The 21248-nt window shown below is 37.4% G+C and overlaps 1 protein-coding gene across 2 annotated transcripts in view; it reads right to left on the reverse strand.

Moving 5' to 3' along the window:
- Positions 1-21248, reverse strand: part of FAM3C (FAM3 metabolism regulating signaling molecule C) — a 54291-nt gene that overhangs the window by 8317 nt on the left and 24726 nt on the right. For both annotated transcript variants that reach the window (NM_001099147.1, XM_024990907.2), the window contains 4 exon segments: positions 1579-1629; positions 4248-4306; positions 13118-13241; positions 13882-13911. In NM_001099147.1, coding sequence (NP_001092617.1) covers positions 1579-1629; positions 4248-4306; positions 13118-13241; positions 13882-13911 — 264 coding nt within the window.

Here is a 21248-nt window from a genome sequence, read left to right on the forward strand (position 1 = left end):
CAGGTACGGAGGGCCAATTATGGACCTTGAGCACCTGAAGATTACGAGCTATCTGTAGAGGGTCCTGGAACCAGTCCCCTGCAGATACTGTGGGACAAGTGTACATACATCCATAGTGATTTAAGGAATCTTCTGGGAATATCTACCTACTATAAACTAGGGGAAGAAATGTAAGCTAGTTATCACCAAAAGTCAAACTAATTAAGGCAAATATTGTAGTCATTACCTGCTTCATCTGCAGTATTAAGATTCACAAAGGATTAAACCATGTTGGTGACTATAAACTGGTGATACCAAAGAGGCTGATTGGGAACTATCAATACAAATCATTCTACATCTTGAACTCCTTACAATGTCAGATTCCTAAATGCCCAAGTCTAATACTACTTCAAAACTATTCACTTTCTTTCCACAGCAAAGGTTCCAAAGATTTCTCTAAAACTGGATTCTATCTTAAAGTAATAGTGTTTTTAATTCAGAAAAAAATGTAACAGAGCAGCTAACAAATAACTTCTACTTAAATCTAAAGATGGCAACTACTTCTAAATCTGAGGGGTATTTTCAGCGTAGTTTGCTGACCTGAGATGAAATACCAGAGCTTCCGGTCACATGACTGATTTCAACAACAGTTTTAGAAGAGGTTTTCCATGTGATAAATTTTGTTAGAAACAATTATTCCTTTAGAATCTAAAACTGATGACACATTTTAAGTTGACAACATACACGTTTTGACACCATGAGAAGTTCTGATCTCATTTAAAAAATAAATAATACATGGCATCTCATTACAGGCTGAAGAAATATCAGAAAAGCTCAATGGTCTGAGAACAAGATAAAATTGGGAAGCCTAACAACTGCTGGCTTCCAGGGAATTCGTAAAGTGGATGAGGAGGTGCAGGGGAGAGCCTCAACTTAGAAAAGAATCAACAGTTAAATCAGTGTTGGCCTTCCTTTAGACTTGAGGAAGAAGTCTCTCTTTCAGGCACCACCTTCTTTGAGGTGCCAGGTCCTTCCCTCTGCAGGCTGGTGACTAATTTCCACCTGCTCGTTGGAACTGCCAAATTAGGAAGATTATCTGTGGACTGCTCTAAGTACAGTAAACTGGAAAGAAAATTCTACTCCTTCTCTCAAATATTCATCTATTTGAATAATAATCCTGGTTATGAACTTAGTTTTGAGACTGAAAATTTTATGCAAAAAAATCAATTCAGTGAAGTAAACACGATTACACTGGTTAAGCCCTTCTTCAAATTACTTATTCTTTTTTTTTTTAGAAATTTCAGACAGAAACCCAAAGCAGCCTAAAGCTTTGAATTAGTTGTCCTGCAGAAAACAGGACTCAGACTTTAACAAATCTCAAGTGTGATTATCACTGCTCTTAATCACACATCACCAACGATTTTTATAAAAAAGTGAAGTGCATCCAGTATGACTAATCATTTAAATATGAGCTGGACATTCAGTGAAAAGAAACAAAATGAAAACCAAATAGTACCATTATTTTCTCATCAACGGACTACATTATATTGGTATGATTTAGTGCAAGCAACAGAACAGTTACACGTAATTCATACTTACTTCCTCCCCACATGTCAAAAAATCTGGTGTCTATTAGTTCTCCCGTTTTGCCTAAAAGAGATTGAATTCATAGCAAATTACATAACTGAAATATACTCTACATTGTATAAGACATATGATCTTGTCCAATGTGAATCCATTAGCAGAGAATTATTATGACAAATACTTAAAATTTGGATTGCATGCATCTAAAATTTTTTTCTAAAAGGGTAATTTTTGAATAGGACTTTCTCATTAATTTTGTAAGCTGAAGAGTAGCAAACAGAAATTACTACTGACTTTAGACAATTCAAATTCAAAGTTATATATTTTTCATCCTTATGTGTTACTGTCTTCCCTTATTTAAAAATTACCCACAAATACATAAACCTTAAAAAAAAATGAATCCATGCTATTTTCTGTTATTAAAGCAATCTTGCAAAAAAAATTTGTATTTAATTTTCTTTTAAAACGTTTTATTTGCTATCAATTGGACAAATATGCATAGAATCTTTTATACAAAGGAAAATGCAGAAACTAGAAACAAAAATATCTCTCTCATTGTGAAAGCTATAGAAATTATTTTCCTACAGTATGAACTAGAGAAGGTGGGTGTGGATTCTCTTCTCCCCAGAGGGTGACTCTTCAGAGGGTGACTGTGCCAAAAAGAAGTATGCAGCTGGGTCTCATTTCACAGGTTCATATATTCAGATGTGATTTTTCAAGAACACTTGAGATGTTCAAGATTCAGTGTGGACAATACTGAAAAATTACAACTGACTCTGACTCTTCATTCAACCCCACACCATATGAAATACTCCAGCACCTTCTGTCATTCTACATACCCGCATTCATGTCAGTCTATATCACGTTCAGTTCAGTTCAGTTGCTCAGTTGTGTCTGACTCTTTGCAACCCCATGGACCGCAGCACACCAGGCCTCCTCGTCCATCACCAACTCCTGGAGTTTACTCAAACTCGTGTCCATTGAGTCAGTGATGCCATCCAACCATCTCATTATCTGTCATCCCCTTCTCCTCCTGCCTTCAATCTTTCCCAGCATCAGGGTCTTTTCAAATGAGTCAGCTCTTCGCATCAAGTGGCCAAAGTACTATTGTTTCAGTTTCAACATCAGTCCTTCCATCGAACACGCAGGACTGATCTCCTTTAGGATGGATGGGCTGGATCTCCTTGCAGTCCAAAGGACTCTCAAGAGTCTTCTCCAACACCACAGTTCAAAAGCATCAATTCTTTGGTGCTTCCTAAGGCCCACTTGACTTCATATTCCAGGATGTCTAGCTCTAGGTGAGTGATCACACCATCGTGATCATCTGGGTCGTGAAGATCTTTTTTGTACAGTTCTTCTGTGTATTCTTGCCACCTCTTCTTAATATCTTCTGCTTCTGTTAGGTCCATACCATTTCTGTTCTTTATTGAGCCCGTCTTTGCCTGAAATGTTCCCTTGGTATCTCTAATTTTCTTCAAGAGATCTCTAGTCTTTCCCATTCTATTGTTTTCCTCCATTTCTTTGCACTGATCACTGAGGAAGGCTTTCTTATCTCTTTACTATTCTTTGGAACTCTGCATTCATATGGGTATATCTTTCCTTTTCTCCTTTTCTTTTCGCTTCTCTTCTTCTCACAGCTATTTGTAAGGCCTCCCCAGACAGCCATTTTGCTTTTTTGCATTTCTTTTTCTTGGGGATAGTTTGATTCCTGTCTCCTGTACAATGTCACAAACCTCTTGTCCAGAGTTCATCAGGCACTCTGTCTATCAGATCTAGGCCCTTAAATCTATTTCTCACTTCCACTGTATAATCATAAAGGATTTGATTTAGGTCATACCTGAATAGTGGTTTTCCCTACTTTCTTCAATTTAAGTCTGAATTTGGCAATATGGAGTTCATGATCTGAGCCACAGTCAGCTCCCAGTCTTGTTTTTGCTGACTGTATAGAGCTTCTCCATCTTTGGCTGCAAAGAATATAATCAGTCTCATTTTGGTGTTGACCATCTGGTCATGTCCACGTGTAGAGTCTTCTCTTGTGGTGTTGGAAGAGGGTGTTTGCTATGACCAGTGTGTTCTCTTGGCAAAACTCTATTAGCCTTTGCCCTGCTTCATTCAGTATTCCAAGGCCAAATTTGCCTGTTACTCCAGGTGTTTCTTGACTTCCAACTTTTGCATTCCAGTCCCCTATAATGAAAAGGACATCTTTTTTGGGTGTGAGTTCCAAAAGGTCTTGTAGGTCTTCATAGAACCATTCAATTTCTGCTTCTTCAGTGTTACTGATCGGGGCATAGACTTGGATTACCATGATACTGAATGGTTTGCCTTAGAAACGAACAGAGATCATTCTGACATATTACGTTAGGATTCCAATATCTACAGCAAGAATTCATCAATTGTTAGATAATGTTGTACCCTGACAATCTCATGGGAGGCTCTCTATACACTGCACAGCAAGTTGGATGCTTCTAAGAGAACATGATATAAACACTGAAATGCAGTGTCTCATCTCTACTCATAGCTGATGTTGTGGGAGGGTCGGGGGAGAGCTTTAATGTCAAGCTTGAGTCTTTCTTACCTGATCTCTTGATATAAGAGTCTGTTTTATTTTGGGCCATATAAATATACCTATATACCACTATACCCTTATATCTACCATACTTGTAAGGTAAAATAATTATTCTTACCATTTACCAAGGCAACATTGATTCCTCTTCCAACATTATTCTTAACACCACTCATTAAACTGAAGGGGGAAAAGTTAAGACAAATTTAGAATTAAGATATTGCACATAAACTCCATCGGGGAAAGCCATTCATGCCAAAAAAAAAAAAAAAAAACAGTTGGAAATGTTCTATATACACACAGCTGTTTAATACCACAGTGGAGACTGAAAGGTCTCTACCAGATCAGAGAAGACAGTCTAACACTGAATAATTTAAAAGCAACATTCTTAAGTAAGATTTCACAAATAGAAATATATATTAAAAAGTATTACAGTCAAAATACTAGACTCTTTCTTGCTGCCCTGCATCAGATTATGAAACATCATTTTAGAAAATCCATCAAACACATGGATATTATGCTCACAGCCTGCACCATTCTCAAGGGAATAAACAAGGGTAAACTCTAGTGTCCTTTCTGCAAAGTTAATATGACATGAAACAGAGGTGCTTAGTGATTACTGATGCAAAATTTCTCAATACCCAGAAGCAGGAATACTGTATTCATATAATTACAGCATTGAACTATAAGACTTGCAATGTCATTCTGCGGTAATCAACCTCCGCGGGCAGCTCACAGACCATTACGTAAAGATAATAAATACTGTGAAATGGAAGGTACGAGAAAAATATTTGCTTTTTATCAGTTCAGTTTGTTGAATTAAAATTATTAAACTAAAAGTGTAGGTACCTTTTATTCTAAAAATTCACAGTGATGTGCTGTTAAATGATTAAGAAGTGGTTTGAGGTGGTGGGGAAGTGAGTATGCATATATGTGAATACACACTACTCATACATGATACATCTGTCTGTCCTTTATCCATCTATCAACAGATATTTAGACTGTTTCTATCTCTTACCTATTTGAAATAATTACATTCTCAACCAACAATGTAAGTTTATTATAATTTTTACTGACAGAAAGGATCTGAAGCACACAATTTCCAAATAATAAAATACATACTTGATCATAAATTTCACTTAGCCACTGATTCTCACAGAATGTGTTATGATTTTCATGGAACTCATTTTACTTAACCTATGGTAGCAAGTGATGAACAAGTAAAATTCCAACACAAATGTTGCATGTTATTTCATTTAAAGAATAAAACAAAGTCAGAAAAACCTGAAACAGTGAACAATAAAGACATATGCTGGAATTTCACTTGTCTGTCAATGATGTGAGTGATGTTTTTGTTGACTCACTGAAAGATAACTTCCTCAACTTTTGTGCTATTCCTAATATCTACAAACATAACATACTTTTAATTTTACTCTGGACAATGAACACTTTCTCCCTCATTTTCTTAAGTCTAGACTTTGAGTCAGCAAAATTTTTCTGTAATGGGCCAGATTGTAAATTTCAAAAGCAAGCACTAAAAAAGCTATACAAAGAGATACACACAATAAATAAATAAAAAGTCTTTAGAAATGTTCATATAACTCACAGGAAGGCAGTAAAAGAAAACAGAAACAAAAAACAGATAACAGAAAGTAATACAATGGCAGGCTTAAGCCTGAACACATCAATAATTATAATAAGTATAAATAGGTCAAAAATATCCAATGAAGATAGAAATTGGGATGGTGGATTAAAATAGGACTTAACTACATGCTGTTTATAATAAATAGGTAGAAACAACCCAGAAGTCTACAAACTAATGAATGGAAATGAAATGAATGAAACTAAACAAAATGTGACATATCTATACAATGGACTATCATTCAGCCATAAAAGAAGTGAAGTACTGATATATACTATAACATGGATGAACCCTGAAAACACTGTGCTTAGTGAAGAAGCTGATCACCAAAAAAACCCTACATATTATATATATATATATATATATATATATATATATATACATAAAATGTCCAAAACAGGCAAATCTATAGAGACAGAAAGTAAACTTAGCAGTTACCTAAGTAACAGCAGAGCACAATGGGAAAGAAGCAGGAGGACAATAACTAAAGGACACAGCGTTCCCTTCTGAGGTATGATAATGTTCTAAAACTGACCGTGGTAATGGGTGCACACATCTGTGAATATACTAAAATCCATTGACTGTGTATTTTAAATGAATGTACTGTAAATGTACAGTAAATGAGCTATATCTCAATAAAGCTGTTTAAACAAAAGCAAACAGGAATGGCTATATTAACATCAATTAAAATAGATTCTGAGCAAAGAAAAATATCAGAGACAGAGAGGAAGTTTGCATAATGATCAAAGGGTCAATCTAGCAAGAAGACATAGCCATCCCAAGTGTGTGTACCAAGCAATCAAGGTATAAAACATGTGAAGAAAACCCAGGTAAAACACATAGGTGAAAAAGACAAATCTACGATTACAGTTGGACATGTCAATATCCCTCTCTCAACAGCTGAAAGACAGGAAATTAAAAAGAGTATACAGAACTCAACAGCAGCATTAACCATCAGGGTCTAATTGACATTTAAAGAATATTCTACTTGCTGACAAATATACATTCTTTCCAAGCACCCATTCTTCCAGAATATACTAAGATAGACCATATCATGGGCCATAAAGTAAACCTCAACAAATTTAGAAGTACTGAAATCATAGCAAATGTGTCTCCAACCACAATGGAATCAACAATAAAAGATAACAGGAAATTCTCCAAACATTTGGAAACTAAGCAATATACTTCTAACATAACCTATGGGTCAAAGAAGCCTGAAGTGAAAAATTGAAAAACACACTGAAAATGCAGCTTATTAAAATTTGTGAGCCATAGCTAAACTGTGGTTATCCACAGAGTACTACTCAGCATTAAAATAGGAGCAAATTATTAATACATAATAATATTTCAAGACCATTATGCTGAATGAAAAAAAAACCCAATCTCAAATGCTTACATATTATATGATTCTATTTATACAATATTCTCAAACCAAAGTCAGCAAAGTGATGTCTCTGCTTTTTAATACACTGTCTAGGTTTGTCATAGCTTTTCTTCCAAGGAGGAAGCATCTTTTAATTTTGTGGCTGTAGTCACTATCTGCAGTGATTTTGGAGTGCAAGAAAATAAAATTTGTCACTGCTTCCACTTTTTCTATTTCTATTTGCCATGAAGTGATGGGACCAGATGTCATGATCTTAGTTTTTTGAATACTGAGTTTCAAGCCAGCTTTTTCACTCTCCTTTTTGACCCTCATCAAGAAGTTCTCTGTACCTCTTCACTTGCTGCCATTAGAGTGATATTATCTGTGTATTTGAGGTTAGTCTTGATTCCAGCTTGTGATTCATCCAGTCTGGCACTTTGCATGATGTACTCTGCATATAAGTTAAATAAGCAGGGTGACAATATACAGCTTTATTGTACATCTTTTCCAATTTTGAACCAGTCAGTTGTTCCCTGTCCGGTTCTAACTGCTGCTTCTTGACCTGCATACAGCTTTCTCAGGAGTCAGGTAAGGTGGTCTGGTACTGCATCTCTTGAAGAATTTTCCAGTTTGTTGTGATCCACACATTCAAAGGCTTTAGAATAGTCAATGAAGCAGAAGTAGGTGTTTTTCTGGAATTCCCTTGGTTTCTCCATGACCCAATGAATGTAGGCAATTTGATCTCTGGTTCCTCTGCCTTTCCTAAACCCAGCTTGTACATCTGCAAGTTCTTGGTTCACAAACTGCTAAAGCCTAGCTTGAAGGATTTTGAGCATTACTTTGCTAGCATGTGAAATAAGCACAACTGTACAATAGTTTGAACAGTCACTGCATTGTCCTTCTTCGGGATTGTAATGAAAACTGACCTTTTCCAGTCCTGTGGCCATTGCCGAGTTTTCCAAATTTGTTCAAACATTGAGTGTAGCACATTAACAGCATCATCTTTTAGAATTTTAAATAGCTCAGCTGGAATTTCGTCACCTCCATTAGCTTTCTTTGTAGTAATGCTTCCTAAGGCTCACTTGACTTCATACTCCAGGATGTGTGAGTGACCATACCATCATGCTTATCCAGGTCATTAAGACCTTTCTTGTAAACCTCTTCTTTGTATTCTTGCCACCTCGTCTTAATCTCTTCTGTTTCTGTTAGGTCCTTTGTGTCTGTCCTTTATTGTGCTCATCCTTGCATGAAATATTCCCTTGATATCTCCAATTTTCTTGAAGAGATCTCTAGTCCTAACTATACACAGACACTGTACTAATTGCCAGTTTCCATTCTGATACTGTACTATCATTTTGTAAGATCTAACCATGGGGAAATGGGTAAAGAGCACATGGGATCTCTCTGTACTACCTTTGCAACTGCCTGCGATTTCTGTAATTTTTTTCAAAACTGAAAAGCAAAAGAAAAACTCTACTCTAAGATCTACTGAAAAAGGAAAAGCATAAAATTTTGATTTGTAAAATTTTGGCTTCCCTGGTGGCTCAGATGGTAAAGAATCTGCCTGTAATGCAGAGTTCTATCCCCGGGTCAGGAAGATTTCCTGGAGAAGGAAATGGCAGCCCACTCCAGTATTCTTGCCTGGAGAATTCCATGAACAGAGGACCCTGGAGGGCTACAGTCCATGGGAACGCAGAGTCGGACACGACTTAGTAGCATTTGACTATCTACTCATACTTGTGAATCTGCCTTCAAAATTTCACTTGTTCTGTAAAATTGAAAAAGTAAAAGTCAAAGTCAAAGTTGCTCAGTCGTGTCCAACTCTTGTGACCCCAAGGACTATAGAGTCCGTGGAATTCTCCAGGCCAGAATACTGGAGTGGATAGCCTTTCCCTTCTCCAGGGGATCTTCCCAACCCAGGGATCAAACCCAGGTCTCCCACATTGCAGGTGGATTCCTTACCAGCTGAGCCACAAGGGAAGCCAAAGAATACTGGAGTGGGTAGCCTATCCCTTCTCTAGATCTTCCTGACCCAGGAATAGTTAAATAAAACATAGATCTTTTCTACATGTGTGCAAAACCAGGTTTGAAAGGTGGTCTGTAAGAAGTACCAAACAAGACTGCTGCATAAAACAGGGAAGTTTCGAAGTACATCTGTTCTATTCCTTTTGCAAATGTGTTATAGCCATCACTAATGTGAAGAAGCCACAGTGATGATTAATCAACCATTAGAGTTATAATTAAGCATCACGGTGTCTTCTCCAGGAGAGACCATTTGTAGTGAGCGGCAGCAGCTGTGTACATCAGAGAGGAAGAAAGGCAACAAAGCTACATGGTGACATGGGCTTCCCACAAGAGGGCAGTAGCTTATCAGGTTTTAAAAACCAAACTTCCATCAGGGGAAACCTATAGCCAGCAAAGGACAAATCAGTGAAGATTTTAAATGTACACAGGTTAGTCACCCAGTACTAACACAAGCTGAAATACTTTTTTCTTTCATGAATATGAAGGTTCCTCCCACCACTCCACACCTGTAGGCAAATAGTTAAAGAAAATGATTAAATACTCTATAGACAGATTCTACACCTTTGAATACAGTTCTGTTTCAAATACCTACAACATGTTCCAGCTATTATGCCTTAAAATGATTTGTTTAGAGAAGGGTTTAACAAACTACAGCCCATGGGTCAAATCTAGCCAGCTGGCTGGCTGGCTGTTTTGTTTTTCCACTCATGAGCTTAGAATGGTTCTTATATTTTTATATAGTTACATTTAAAATGATTATGTAAGTACCTACATCATATCCTTGGTTTTATCTTTTGGTCCTCCCAGCCAAAAATCCTATCTTGCTCGTCAATGTGGAAAAAAAAAATCCCTCAAAATAGTCCACCACATAACTTGTGTACAAACATTAAGACTATAATAAAAGATGAAGTATTATTCCCAATATCTAAAAAAATTATCCCCAATTCTCTAAAAAAAAAAAAAAAAGCTATAATTCATGTATCATGTGGCACCTCATATTTATACCTGGGATTTTCTAAATATTTCTAACTAATGAGAAGTTTGAAATCCATCTAATTTCCATAATATATCTTGACGGCATCCACTTGTCCTTTAAACCATGACCATGACCCTATTTTAATCTTTGTTTGTACTGGGGTTTCTAAATCTTAGTCTATGATGATATTATAGGTTTGATAATTCATGAGGAAGGGCTGTCCTGTGCACTGTAGGAAATTTAAGAGCATCCTTAGTCTCTACAAGAAGCACCTCCGTAACTTTGATGCCCCAAAATGTCCACAGACCTTGACAAATTTCCCCTAGGGAGAAAACTGCCCCCACTGAGAAGCACTGATCTGGACTAGTAGTCTGCAAAATGAGTTTGTGTATACTTACAGCATGTGTAGGAAAATATTAAAATTTCTACTTATGTATTCTTAGGATCCACTTACATATTTCAGTGAGCACACATGCAAACAAGTCTCTTGCCAACTGTGTGTGGCAGGGGGGGAATCGAAAGACTGTGCCAGCACCTGGGAAAGGCCCTCCAATTGCTCTGTCTACTCTTACTTCTCTCATCATGTTATCCAGCAGTCAGATCATTTTCTTCAATATAAATGAAGTGAAGACATGCCAGACTTTGAAAACCTTCAACAACCTCTCAACACTCTCAGAAAAAGATCTCATCTCCTTTTCCACACGGCCTGTAAGTTCCAACGACCTGGCCGTTATCCACTTCTCTCCAGCTCTTTCCCACGTTGGGCCTTCAAGCTTGCTCTTTAGAATGGTCTTCCCCTGGCGGTCTTCCTTCTTATCCTTTGATTCTCAGACTAAATATCACTGTTTTAGAGAAACATTCCTTGACCCACTCAGTCTAAAGTTGGACACCTTTATCTCATCTCACTGCCCCCATCAGTATCTATCACACCCTGCTGCTCTGGGCAGGGTGTGCCACAATTTCTAACTATTTCTTTGCATTTACTCCTTAAATATCCTTCTCCCTACCAGACTGTGTGTTCCATGAGAGCAGGAACTGTGCTCAGTAAATACCTGTTGAATAAAAAGTGGATGGAATGAATGATGCTAAGAAAATTCAGACTTCTTTAAAATTTTTATGGAAAAATCAATACAGAATTAGAACATACTGGAAAGAAAGCACTAGACTGAATTGTCCCTACCGGTTCTCTACTAGGTATACCTGGTCAATAGTTCAGTCCCCTATTTCAAGGACTAGATTTCAGGGCCTGGGGCATAACTATAAAATCCCATCAATTATTCACTCTCTCACAGGAATGGCAGAAAAATTCCTGAAAAGTGGATGGACAGGTGGCCTGTCTCAGTTTTATGGTTAAACAAACTGAAATATAATTCTACATGACACGCCCATGATGCTAGAACCAAATTCTCTGGCTCTGAGTCAATACTTTTTTTTTTACCAGACTCCACTGCTTAATACACTTCTCTCTTCTTTTTAACTTATAATCTGTGAATAGACAACCTGTTATTATTTACTAGTTTAATCTCTTCTTTGAATTAAAACTTACATGCTTCAAGGGGGCAGAGATAAGATGAAGATAGCCTGTCATGAATGGGCTGGGCATTCGAAGAGAACTTCCTACTTATTATTCAGGATCAAGTATCTCCAAACAAGGTGAAAAGGGGGAATGGAACATTCTAAGGTAATGGGAAGGATGTTACTTAATGCAAAATCTACAAACTTCGAAAAGCCAAATGCTTTCAATTCAGTAAAGCAAGACTATTATGAGACATCAGAGGACGACGGATGAACAATGGATTATCATCAGCATGAGGATAAAGGAAATGAGCAGGGACCTTAGGATCACCTGGCTCAAGCTTTTAATTTTACAGTAAAAGTTTTATTCTAAGAGGCTAAATCCTACACACAGCTAACTGAAAAGAGGGGCGAGAATAAAAATGTTAGCGCTTCTATATTAAAAAGAAAAGACAAAAAGCTGGGAAAAACTGCCTCATTTCCTCCTATCTATAAAATTACCTCACTCTTTACTCTATATAATTAAATGGCACATATATTATTTTATGTAAAGCCTATCATATATCTAATTTTTCAAACAAGACCCGATTAGAAGCAATCAACAAAAAGCAGGGTTTGTGACTTCAGAGCCAGGAACTTAGAAATGATCATCAGAATAATTAGAGAATACGGTACACACTGCCCAGAACATGTGTGACGGCAAGGGCGTGATGAACACTGATGGGGTGAGTGAAGTGAGGTGCAGGTGTCCAACTTTAGATTGAGGGGTCAAAGAACATTTTTCTAATCCAGGAACTTCACGACAAGTGACACAGGAGTAGGAGACTAAAAAAGCCAAAAAGGTATACTCTGCAGAGCATCTCAATAAAGGAAACCATTCAGTTTAGTGGCAAGCAGTTCTGGGCCATGACGGACTTGAGGTTATTACTGGGCTACTTCACACTTCAGCAGGCAGCACTCAAACATTTAAAATGAGAAATGTTGGTTTGTAAGATAAAGCATTCATTATCTAGGGCAGTCTAGTTGACAAAAATAAGCCTACTTGGACTTTCTGCAGTGATGGAAACGCTTTCTACCTGTGCTGTTACATTGGGTAGGCACAAGCTGCATGTAGCTATTAGCACTTGAAATATGGTTGGTATGACTGAGGAAGTGAACTTTAATTTTAATTAATTTAAATGAATTAACTTTGCCCCTATTACTTAGGAATCAAAATTAAATAGCCATCTGTTTCTATGACTATCAGATGGGATATAGAAAATTCTTTCAGAGGAAAACTCTGATCTATATATGAAGCTGGATAAATACTATGTTCTTATCATACTCACACAAAATTTAAGAACTTTAAGACTCCTTACTTTTCTTTAGTAAAGGCATGCCCAATACATTTTCAAAAGATCCAATAAACTCAGATTCAATTTGCTAAAATTTAATAGTGCACCTTATACTTCCAAATTGATAAGCACTTACACATTGTCCTCTAGGCAGATTTTGGGTCCCACCACATTGGCTGCTCCACTTGCCATTTTAAAAGCAAAATGCTTCTCAGGGCAAGCTTTTGAGATTCCACATTTATATCTGGGAGGTTTTGTAGCTTTGGAGAGAAAAAAAAAAAAAATTTTTTTTCCAAAGAAAAAAATGTTAACAGATTCTGTTTAGTTTGCTTCATATCTCAAACCACAAAGGGCATTATGCAAACACCAAGATATATATATATATTATATATATATACACACACACACACACATATATATATATATTTCAAACTACATGCTAGTTTTTTTTTTTTCCCCTAAGAGTTTCAAGGAGCCTCAAAAAAAAAAAAAAAAAAAAACCACACACACACACACAATCTCCTAGGAAACAAACTAAAAATGAATATAAATGGAACAAGTAACATGATCTTCACTGAGGGCAAATATAATTTATCTAATTATTTTTAAGGTTTATTTTACAAAGCCAGGATGTGGGAGGTTTGGGATTGTTACTCTTCATTTCCACTCCACATATGCCTGATGCATCACTGAATATCTGCTCACAAACTAAGTCTAACTAGGAATTCTCCTTTAACGTACTTTCTATACTTAAAATACTGAAGCTAAAAAACATTAATGGAACAAAATATCCATTATAAATAAACACCCAAAATATCGAGCTATCCAATCAAATAGTTTCCATATAACTTAAGAGAAAAAGAATAAACTATATGTAAAATATTGAGTGGAAATACTTACAACGTACAACCGCATCCAATGCTGACCTTGCTAAGGAAAAAAAAGTTATTTTTGTTAGAAGGAATAAGGCTCTTGGCAAGTATCACTTTTTAACATGTATAGAGGTAATAGGTCTATTAAATGTGTTTGAATTATTACTTAGCATACAATAAATAAAACATGAATATTACTTTAGAGGAAAAGTGAGAAAGTAACTTTAGGCTACCTAATTTACTACAAACAATCATGAGGAGTTATGGGGGCATTATTTTATTACTGATAGAGCATTTTGCTTTTACCTTTACATTTTTTTTTTAGTTTCAGTTATTATAAATGTAAATCCCAATCATATTACTAGCTATAATCACCACACTGTACAAATGCTGGGCTGGATGAAATATAAGCTGGAATTAAGATTGCCGGGAGAAATATCAATAACCTCAGATATGCAGATGACACCACCTTTATGGCAGCAAGCAATGAAGAACTAAAGAGCCTCTTGAGGAAAGTGAAAGAGGAGAGTGAAATAGTTGGCTTAAAACTCAATATTCAGAAAACTAAGATCATGGCATCAGGTCCTATCACATCATGGCAAATAGATGGGGAAACAATGGAAACAGTGACAAACTTTATTTTGGGGGGCTTCAAAATCACTGCAGATGGTGACTGCAGCCATGAAATTAAAAGATGCTTGCTCCTTGGAAGAAAACCTATGACCAATCTAGACAGTATGTTAAAAAGTAGAGACATTACTTTGCCAACAAAGATCCGTCTAGTCAAAGCTATGGTTTTTCCAGTAGTCATGTATGGATGATTTGTGAGATTCCCTGGTGGCTCAGACAGTAAAGCGTCTGCCTGAAGTGCGGGAGACCCAGGTTCGATCCCTAGGTTGAGAAGATCCTCTGGAGAAGGAAATGGCAACCCACTCCAGTACTCTTGCCTGAAAAATTCCATGGACTGAGGAGCCTGGTGGGCTACAGTCCATAGGGTCGCAAAGAGTCGGACATGACTGAGAGACTTCACTTTCACTTTCATGTATGGCTGTGAGAGTTGGACTATAAAGAAAGCTGAGCACCAAAGAATTGATGCTTTTGAACTATGGTGTTGGAAAAGACTCTTGAGTGTCCCTTGGACTGCAAGGAGATCCAACCAGTCAATCCTAAAGGAAATCAGTCCTGAATATTCATTGGAAGGACTGATGCTGAAGCTGAAACTCCAGTCCTGTAGCCACCTGATGCGAAGAACCGACTCATTGGAAAAGACCTGATGCTGGGAAAGATTGAAGGCTGGAGGAGAAGGGGATGACAGAGAATGAGATGGTTGGATGGCATCACCGATGTGATGGACATGAGTTTGAGTAGGCTCTGGGAGTTGGTGATGGACAGGGAAGCCTGGTGTGCTGCAGTTGCAAAGAGTCGGACACAACCGAGCAACTGAACTAAACTGTACATTCAATTCCCAAACTTAATAATCTTATAACTGGGAATTTGTATCCTTTGAGCAACATCTCCTCATGACTTCCACCCTCTCCCAATTCTTGGTAATCACCATTTCACCTCTGTTTCTCTGAGTTTATCTTTTTTCCACATGTAAGTGATATCATATAGTATTTCAAAGTTCCCTTTATATGGCCTTATTAAAAAGTGTTGCTGCTGTATGGTGTTGTATACATATGCATATGAAGTCCTGGATAATATACATGAATCTATCTCAGAGGTTAGGCTGAGAGATTTGGTGGGAAGATCACAAGAGGGCCAGTGAGGGTAGGAAGGTTTAATTTCCCTAAAATCACAATGTACTAGGTGTAATTAGGAAAAAAAAAAAAAAAAGGTCATTATTAAGAGGGTTTTTTCAAAAAAAAAATCATTTATCAGTTAAAGGAAGCCAGAATTTCCTGATCAATCTTAACCTGAATGCAGTAAATCTTAACCTAGAAATCTACACTTAGAGCTTCTTAAAAGCACTAACATTTGATCCTAGCCCACGCTATGCATGTTAAGTTGCTTTAGTCGTGTTTGACCCCTCGAGACCCTATGGACTAGGGCCCTCCAGGCTCCTCTGTCCATGGGATTCTCCAGGCAAAGATACTGAAGCAGGTTGCCGTGACCTCCTCCAGGGGGTCTTCCTGACCCAGCGGTTGAACCAGTCTCTTGCATTGGCAGGTAGGTTTCTTACCATTAGATCCACCTGAGAATACAATACAGCTAATCAACAGTATTGTGGATAGCCATTTCCAGATTTGGCCAATAAGCATGTGGTGTCATAAATGCTTGCCAGCTGTTTGACTATAAATAGTTTTTAGTTCTGTACTGTTTCGGTAACTGTGAATTTCCTGTAAAACCAGTACTGAAAGAGAGAACAGAAAAGAATGCTAAGACTTAAAATAATATGTGAATGTTTAAAAACAGGAAGATGACTAAGTAACTGAAGGTCATCAACTCTACAGAATACTCAGAATACTATGTACCACTGAAGTAATAAAGGCAATGCAGTCACATGGGAAAAGTTTAATGCGTGGAATAAAGCAAAAAATAAACTTTATCTGTGAGTACTAAGAACATGCATAGATAAGGACAAAGATTTGAAGGAAATAAAAAATGATCAATTAGTAAATGAAGCTGCTGGGGCTCATTCTTTCACTTTCCTTAATTATATCATAAAAGGGAAAGATAAATTCTAGACACCATCTGGTCCAAAGCCCTCATTTTTGTAAATAAGAAAATGAAAATCAGAGAGTAACTAGCAACCAGTGATTAACAGCATGTAGACTGCTGGTGCTGCTGCTGCTAAGTCACTTCAGTCGTGTCCGACTCTGTGCAACCCATAGACGGCAGCCCACCAGGCTCCCCCGTCCCTGGGATTCTCCAGGCAAGAACACTGGAGTGGGTTGCCATTTCCTTCTCCAATGCATGAAAGTGAAAAGTGAAAGTGAAGTCGCTCAGTTGTGTCTGACTCTTAGCAACCCCATGGACTGCAGCCTACCAGGCTCCTCCGTCCATGGGATTTTCCAGGCAAGAGTACTGGAGTGGGGTGCCATCGCCTTCTCCGAGCATGTAGACTAGAAAGTCTCAATTTCACTTAGACCTAAACAAACATATACTATCAGGCTCAGGTGTTAGAACACTGTTCAAATCAGGAATGCTTGTATACCTTACTTATGACAGGAAGATACGTAGAAGACAGTGGGATCAGAACATGGATAATATAACAGCTCATTCACATACATGGGGCACTCTGTCAAGTACTTTATCATGTATTGTTGATTTGTTCATCACCTTGGGGCTTCCCTGGTGGCTAAAATATAAAGAATCTGTCCGTAGTTCAGGAGACCTGGGGTTCGATCCCTGGTTGGGAAGATCCGCTGGAGGAGGGAATGCAACCCACTCCAGTATTCTTGCCTGGAGAATTCTACGGACAGAGGAGCCAGGGGTTGCAAAGAGTAGGACATGACTGAGCAACTAACACTAACACTTCTGTTTTAAAGAGAAAGAAACTGACATCAGATAGGTTCACCGATTGGATTTGTCCTATCCATAATCAGTCATTGATAAGAATCAGTTTTCAAAGCCATATCTCATTCGAGCAGGCAAACTCATATTGCATCCCCCCCGAAATGGGACAGTCTGAGGTCTAGTTATCACAGGTACAAAAACCACTGGTCCTTTGAGAAGCTGGAAGCCAGGATAGGGAGCTTTCAGGATCATTCTTCTGACTGCAGAATGGAGAATAGACTGCAGAGGGTTCTAGACTTGAGATGAGTCCACAAGCACAGGGACGCTGCTTAAGTAATCCAGGTAAAAAACAGGCAGCAGCTGAAACAAAGGTAGTGACTGTGGGTTTGAAAGTAGTCGACGGGCTCAGAACAACTAAGGCAGCAACACTGACAAGACTGTGGAACAGACCTGAAGGAGGCATGAAATAAAAGCAGGAATCAAGTTTACTTCTCAGACATCCACCTTTAGAAGCATTCCTTCATCCATTCACATGAGCCAAAGAAAAAAAACCACTATCTCTCACTCATGATGTTTGTTATCTAGTGAGGAGATAGGATGTTGGATGGCTGCTGAGTTCCCTGTAGACCTGTTCATTTTAAGATACTTTGAGATGATCTGGGTGGAAGTCTAAAAGTCGGCTATAAATGAGACCAGGGATGAAGATATAAACCGGAAAACTGGCAAATGATGAGGTAGTGCAAAGAGAGGATTTAAAATGAGGAGAGGGCTGATGAGAGAAATCTTAGAGACATCAATAACCTACTAACATTCAAAGGAAGACTGTGGCTGATGAAAAGGAGGTAGAAGGAAAATCACAGATGAGCCTCTAAAATGATCAAACTGGTTTGACTGGGAAACTTGAGAGAGATTAATAAATAAATAATAATGTCATTCAATTTAAAAACTTTACTGGGACACAATCTGGGGTAAATGTTTCTTAATCATCAGACTTTTGAGCAAATTACTTCCATTTAATTTGTGTAAGAGTAAGGGAAGAAGATGCTCAAAGGAGGGGAAAAAAAAAACCTTTGTGAACATCTTTTCAGATTAAAACTAATTTTATCCAATATGTATAAGCAAAAGTCCTCTATCTGGCCTGCAGTTCTGAGAATTTTTAACACCTGGAGGGTAAACAGGTAACATTTCATAAATCAAACAGGATGGTTATAGAGTATGGGCACAGCATACAAACACAAAAATACCTCCTTTTCTGCAACCTTAATTCCTCAAACTACCTTGATGGCTTTAATTCTTAATGTCTTTCAATATATACAGTTCTTCACTTCAAGGAAACAACAAACATTTCTGATTTGTTTTTTCAGTGAATGTCTTTCAATGAGTCAGGCTAAAGAAACCTAATATAATTATTTTGTACTTTAGTTTTTAATAATAGCTCAAGTGATTTACATATATATTATTTCAATGGTTTAAATTTAAAAGGTAAAAATAAATTAATAGAATAGTAAGGACTGAAGGCAACAATATATGTAAAAATAATCTGGACTACTTTCAGCACATTTTTGTTAAGTATCCATGTTGAAAACTAATCCTGTATTAAGCCACAATCATAAATAAGACTGGTAGACTGTACCCACATTGATGTCCTGGTGTGATACTGTATGGAATTTAAGATGTTACCAATGGGAAACTGAGTAAAGAGTATATAGAATCTCTCCATATTATTTCTTACAAATGCACATGAATCTATAATTATCTTAAAAAGTTTCGTTAAAGATTGCTTAAAAAAAATTACAATTTATATTTGTACATTCAACTAATTTTAGGGAAAATTTTCATTTGTCTTTTCTAGAACTGTTTGTCTTATTTTTCTAAAACAGCACTATATAATTAACTCAAATGTAAATTTACATAAACTATCAAGTAAGTTATTAAATCAATAAATTGAAAAATGGGAAAAATTCACCATCCAAAAAACTACAGTTAACCTCATGAGGCCCTCAAAATACTGATTATAGAAACAATCTTAATGCCAAGCTAAATTTAAGTTAGATGCTCAACAAATGACAAATACAACCATATCTCCATTTTTACTCAATTATTCTGAAATGAGAATTAAAAATAACCACACAAATTAAATTTTCACCAGTTCAGTAGATTGGAATCCAATAAGGTTGTGTAGATGGATACAGAGTACAACTTCAATTATGACAACAAAATAAACCAGCTGCCCAAAGAATGCCTAAACTAAATAGCTAAAACACATACAATAAAAACTTGCAGGTTCCTAACACTAGGAGAAATGAAAATTAATACAGACAACTGCCTTAGTTAAAGTAGCTCAGTGTTTGTTCATAGCTGATAATCAGGGGCTTGTCAACTAACACAGCCTTAAACAAATCCTACTTTGAAAACACTCCTTCTCTACACAAAAGTCCTAATCTTCAATTATCTACATTCATTTTCCATTCAATCAGCATGTACTATCTATAGCATCTGGTGCTAGATGCCGGGTGAGTCAGCAAGACATTACTGCTCCCAACATTTGTTCTCCAGTACGGAAAGCCAAATACATGGTAAAGAATAAAAGAAAAGAAATTCTATAATTTATGGCAGAATAAAATCAGGGCAAATTGAGATATAAGTACTAAGCAGTAGAACTGACAGTTTACAAAAAGGAGCAACAATCTAACAGGGAAAGAGGGAGACTCAAATACCATTTCTCCCAAGAAGGGGCACTCGTGCAGTTTTGAAAAACGAGAACAATTAACAGATGATGGGGAGAGAGAAAGAAAGATGTGTAGGTAAAGAATCAGCAGAGTCAAAGCTATGGTTTTTCCAATTGTCATGTATGGATATGAGAGGTGGACCATAAGGAAGGCTGAATACCTAAGAATTGATGCTTTCGAACTGGGGTGCTGGAGAAGACTCTTGAGAGTCGTAAGGACAGTCAATCCTAAAGGAAGTCAATCCTGACTACTCACTGGAAGGACTGACTGAAGCTCCAATACTTTGGGCGCCTGATGCAAAGAGCTGACTCATTGGAAAAGACCCTAATGCTGGAAAAGATTGAAGGCAAAAGAAGAAAGGGATGGCAGAAGTTGAAAGGATTAGATAGCATCACCGACTCAATGGACATGAATTTGAGCAAATTCTTAAACGACAGAATGATCTCTGTTCATTCCCAAGGCAAACCATTCAATATAACAGTAATCCAAGTCTATGCCCCAACCAGCAATGCTGAAGAAGCTGAACAGTTCTATGAAGACCAACAAGACCTTTTAGAACTAACACCCAAAAAAGATGTCCTTTTCATTATAGGGGACTGGAATGCAAAAGTAGGAAGTCAAGAAACACCTGGAGCAACAGGTAAATTTGGCCTTGGAGTACAGAATGAAGCAGGGCAAAGGCTAGTAGAGTTTTTTCAAGAGAACGCACTGGTCATAGCAAACACCCTCTTCCCACAACACAAGAGAAGACTCTACACATGGACATGACCAGATGGTCAACACTGAAATCAGATTGATTATATTCTTTGCAGCCAAAGATGGAGAAGCTCTATACAGTCAGCAAAAACAAGACTGGGAGCTGACTGTGGCTCAGATCATGAACTCCATATTGCCAAATTCAGACTTAAAGAAAGTGGGGAAAACCACTAGACCATTCAGGTATGACCTAAATCAAATCCCTTATGATTAAACAGTGGAAGTGAGAAATAGATTTAAGGGATTAGATCTGATAGACAGAGTGCCTGCTGAACTACGGATGGAGGTTCATGGCATTGTACAGGAGACAGGGATCAACACCATCCCCAGGAAAAAGAAATGCAAAAAAGCAAAATGGCTGTCTGGGGAGGCCTTACAAATAGCTATGAGAAGAGAAGAAGTGCAAAGCAAAGGAGAAAAAGTAAGATATACCCATATGAATGCAGAGTTC

This window comes from Bos taurus, chromosome 4 (assembly GCF_002263795.3).
Source record: "Bos taurus isolate L1 Dominette 01449 registration number 42190680 breed Hereford chromosome 4, ARS-UCD2.0, whole genome shotgun sequence".
Taxonomy (NCBI): domain Eukaryota; kingdom Metazoa; phylum Chordata; class Mammalia; order Artiodactyla; family Bovidae; genus Bos; species Bos taurus.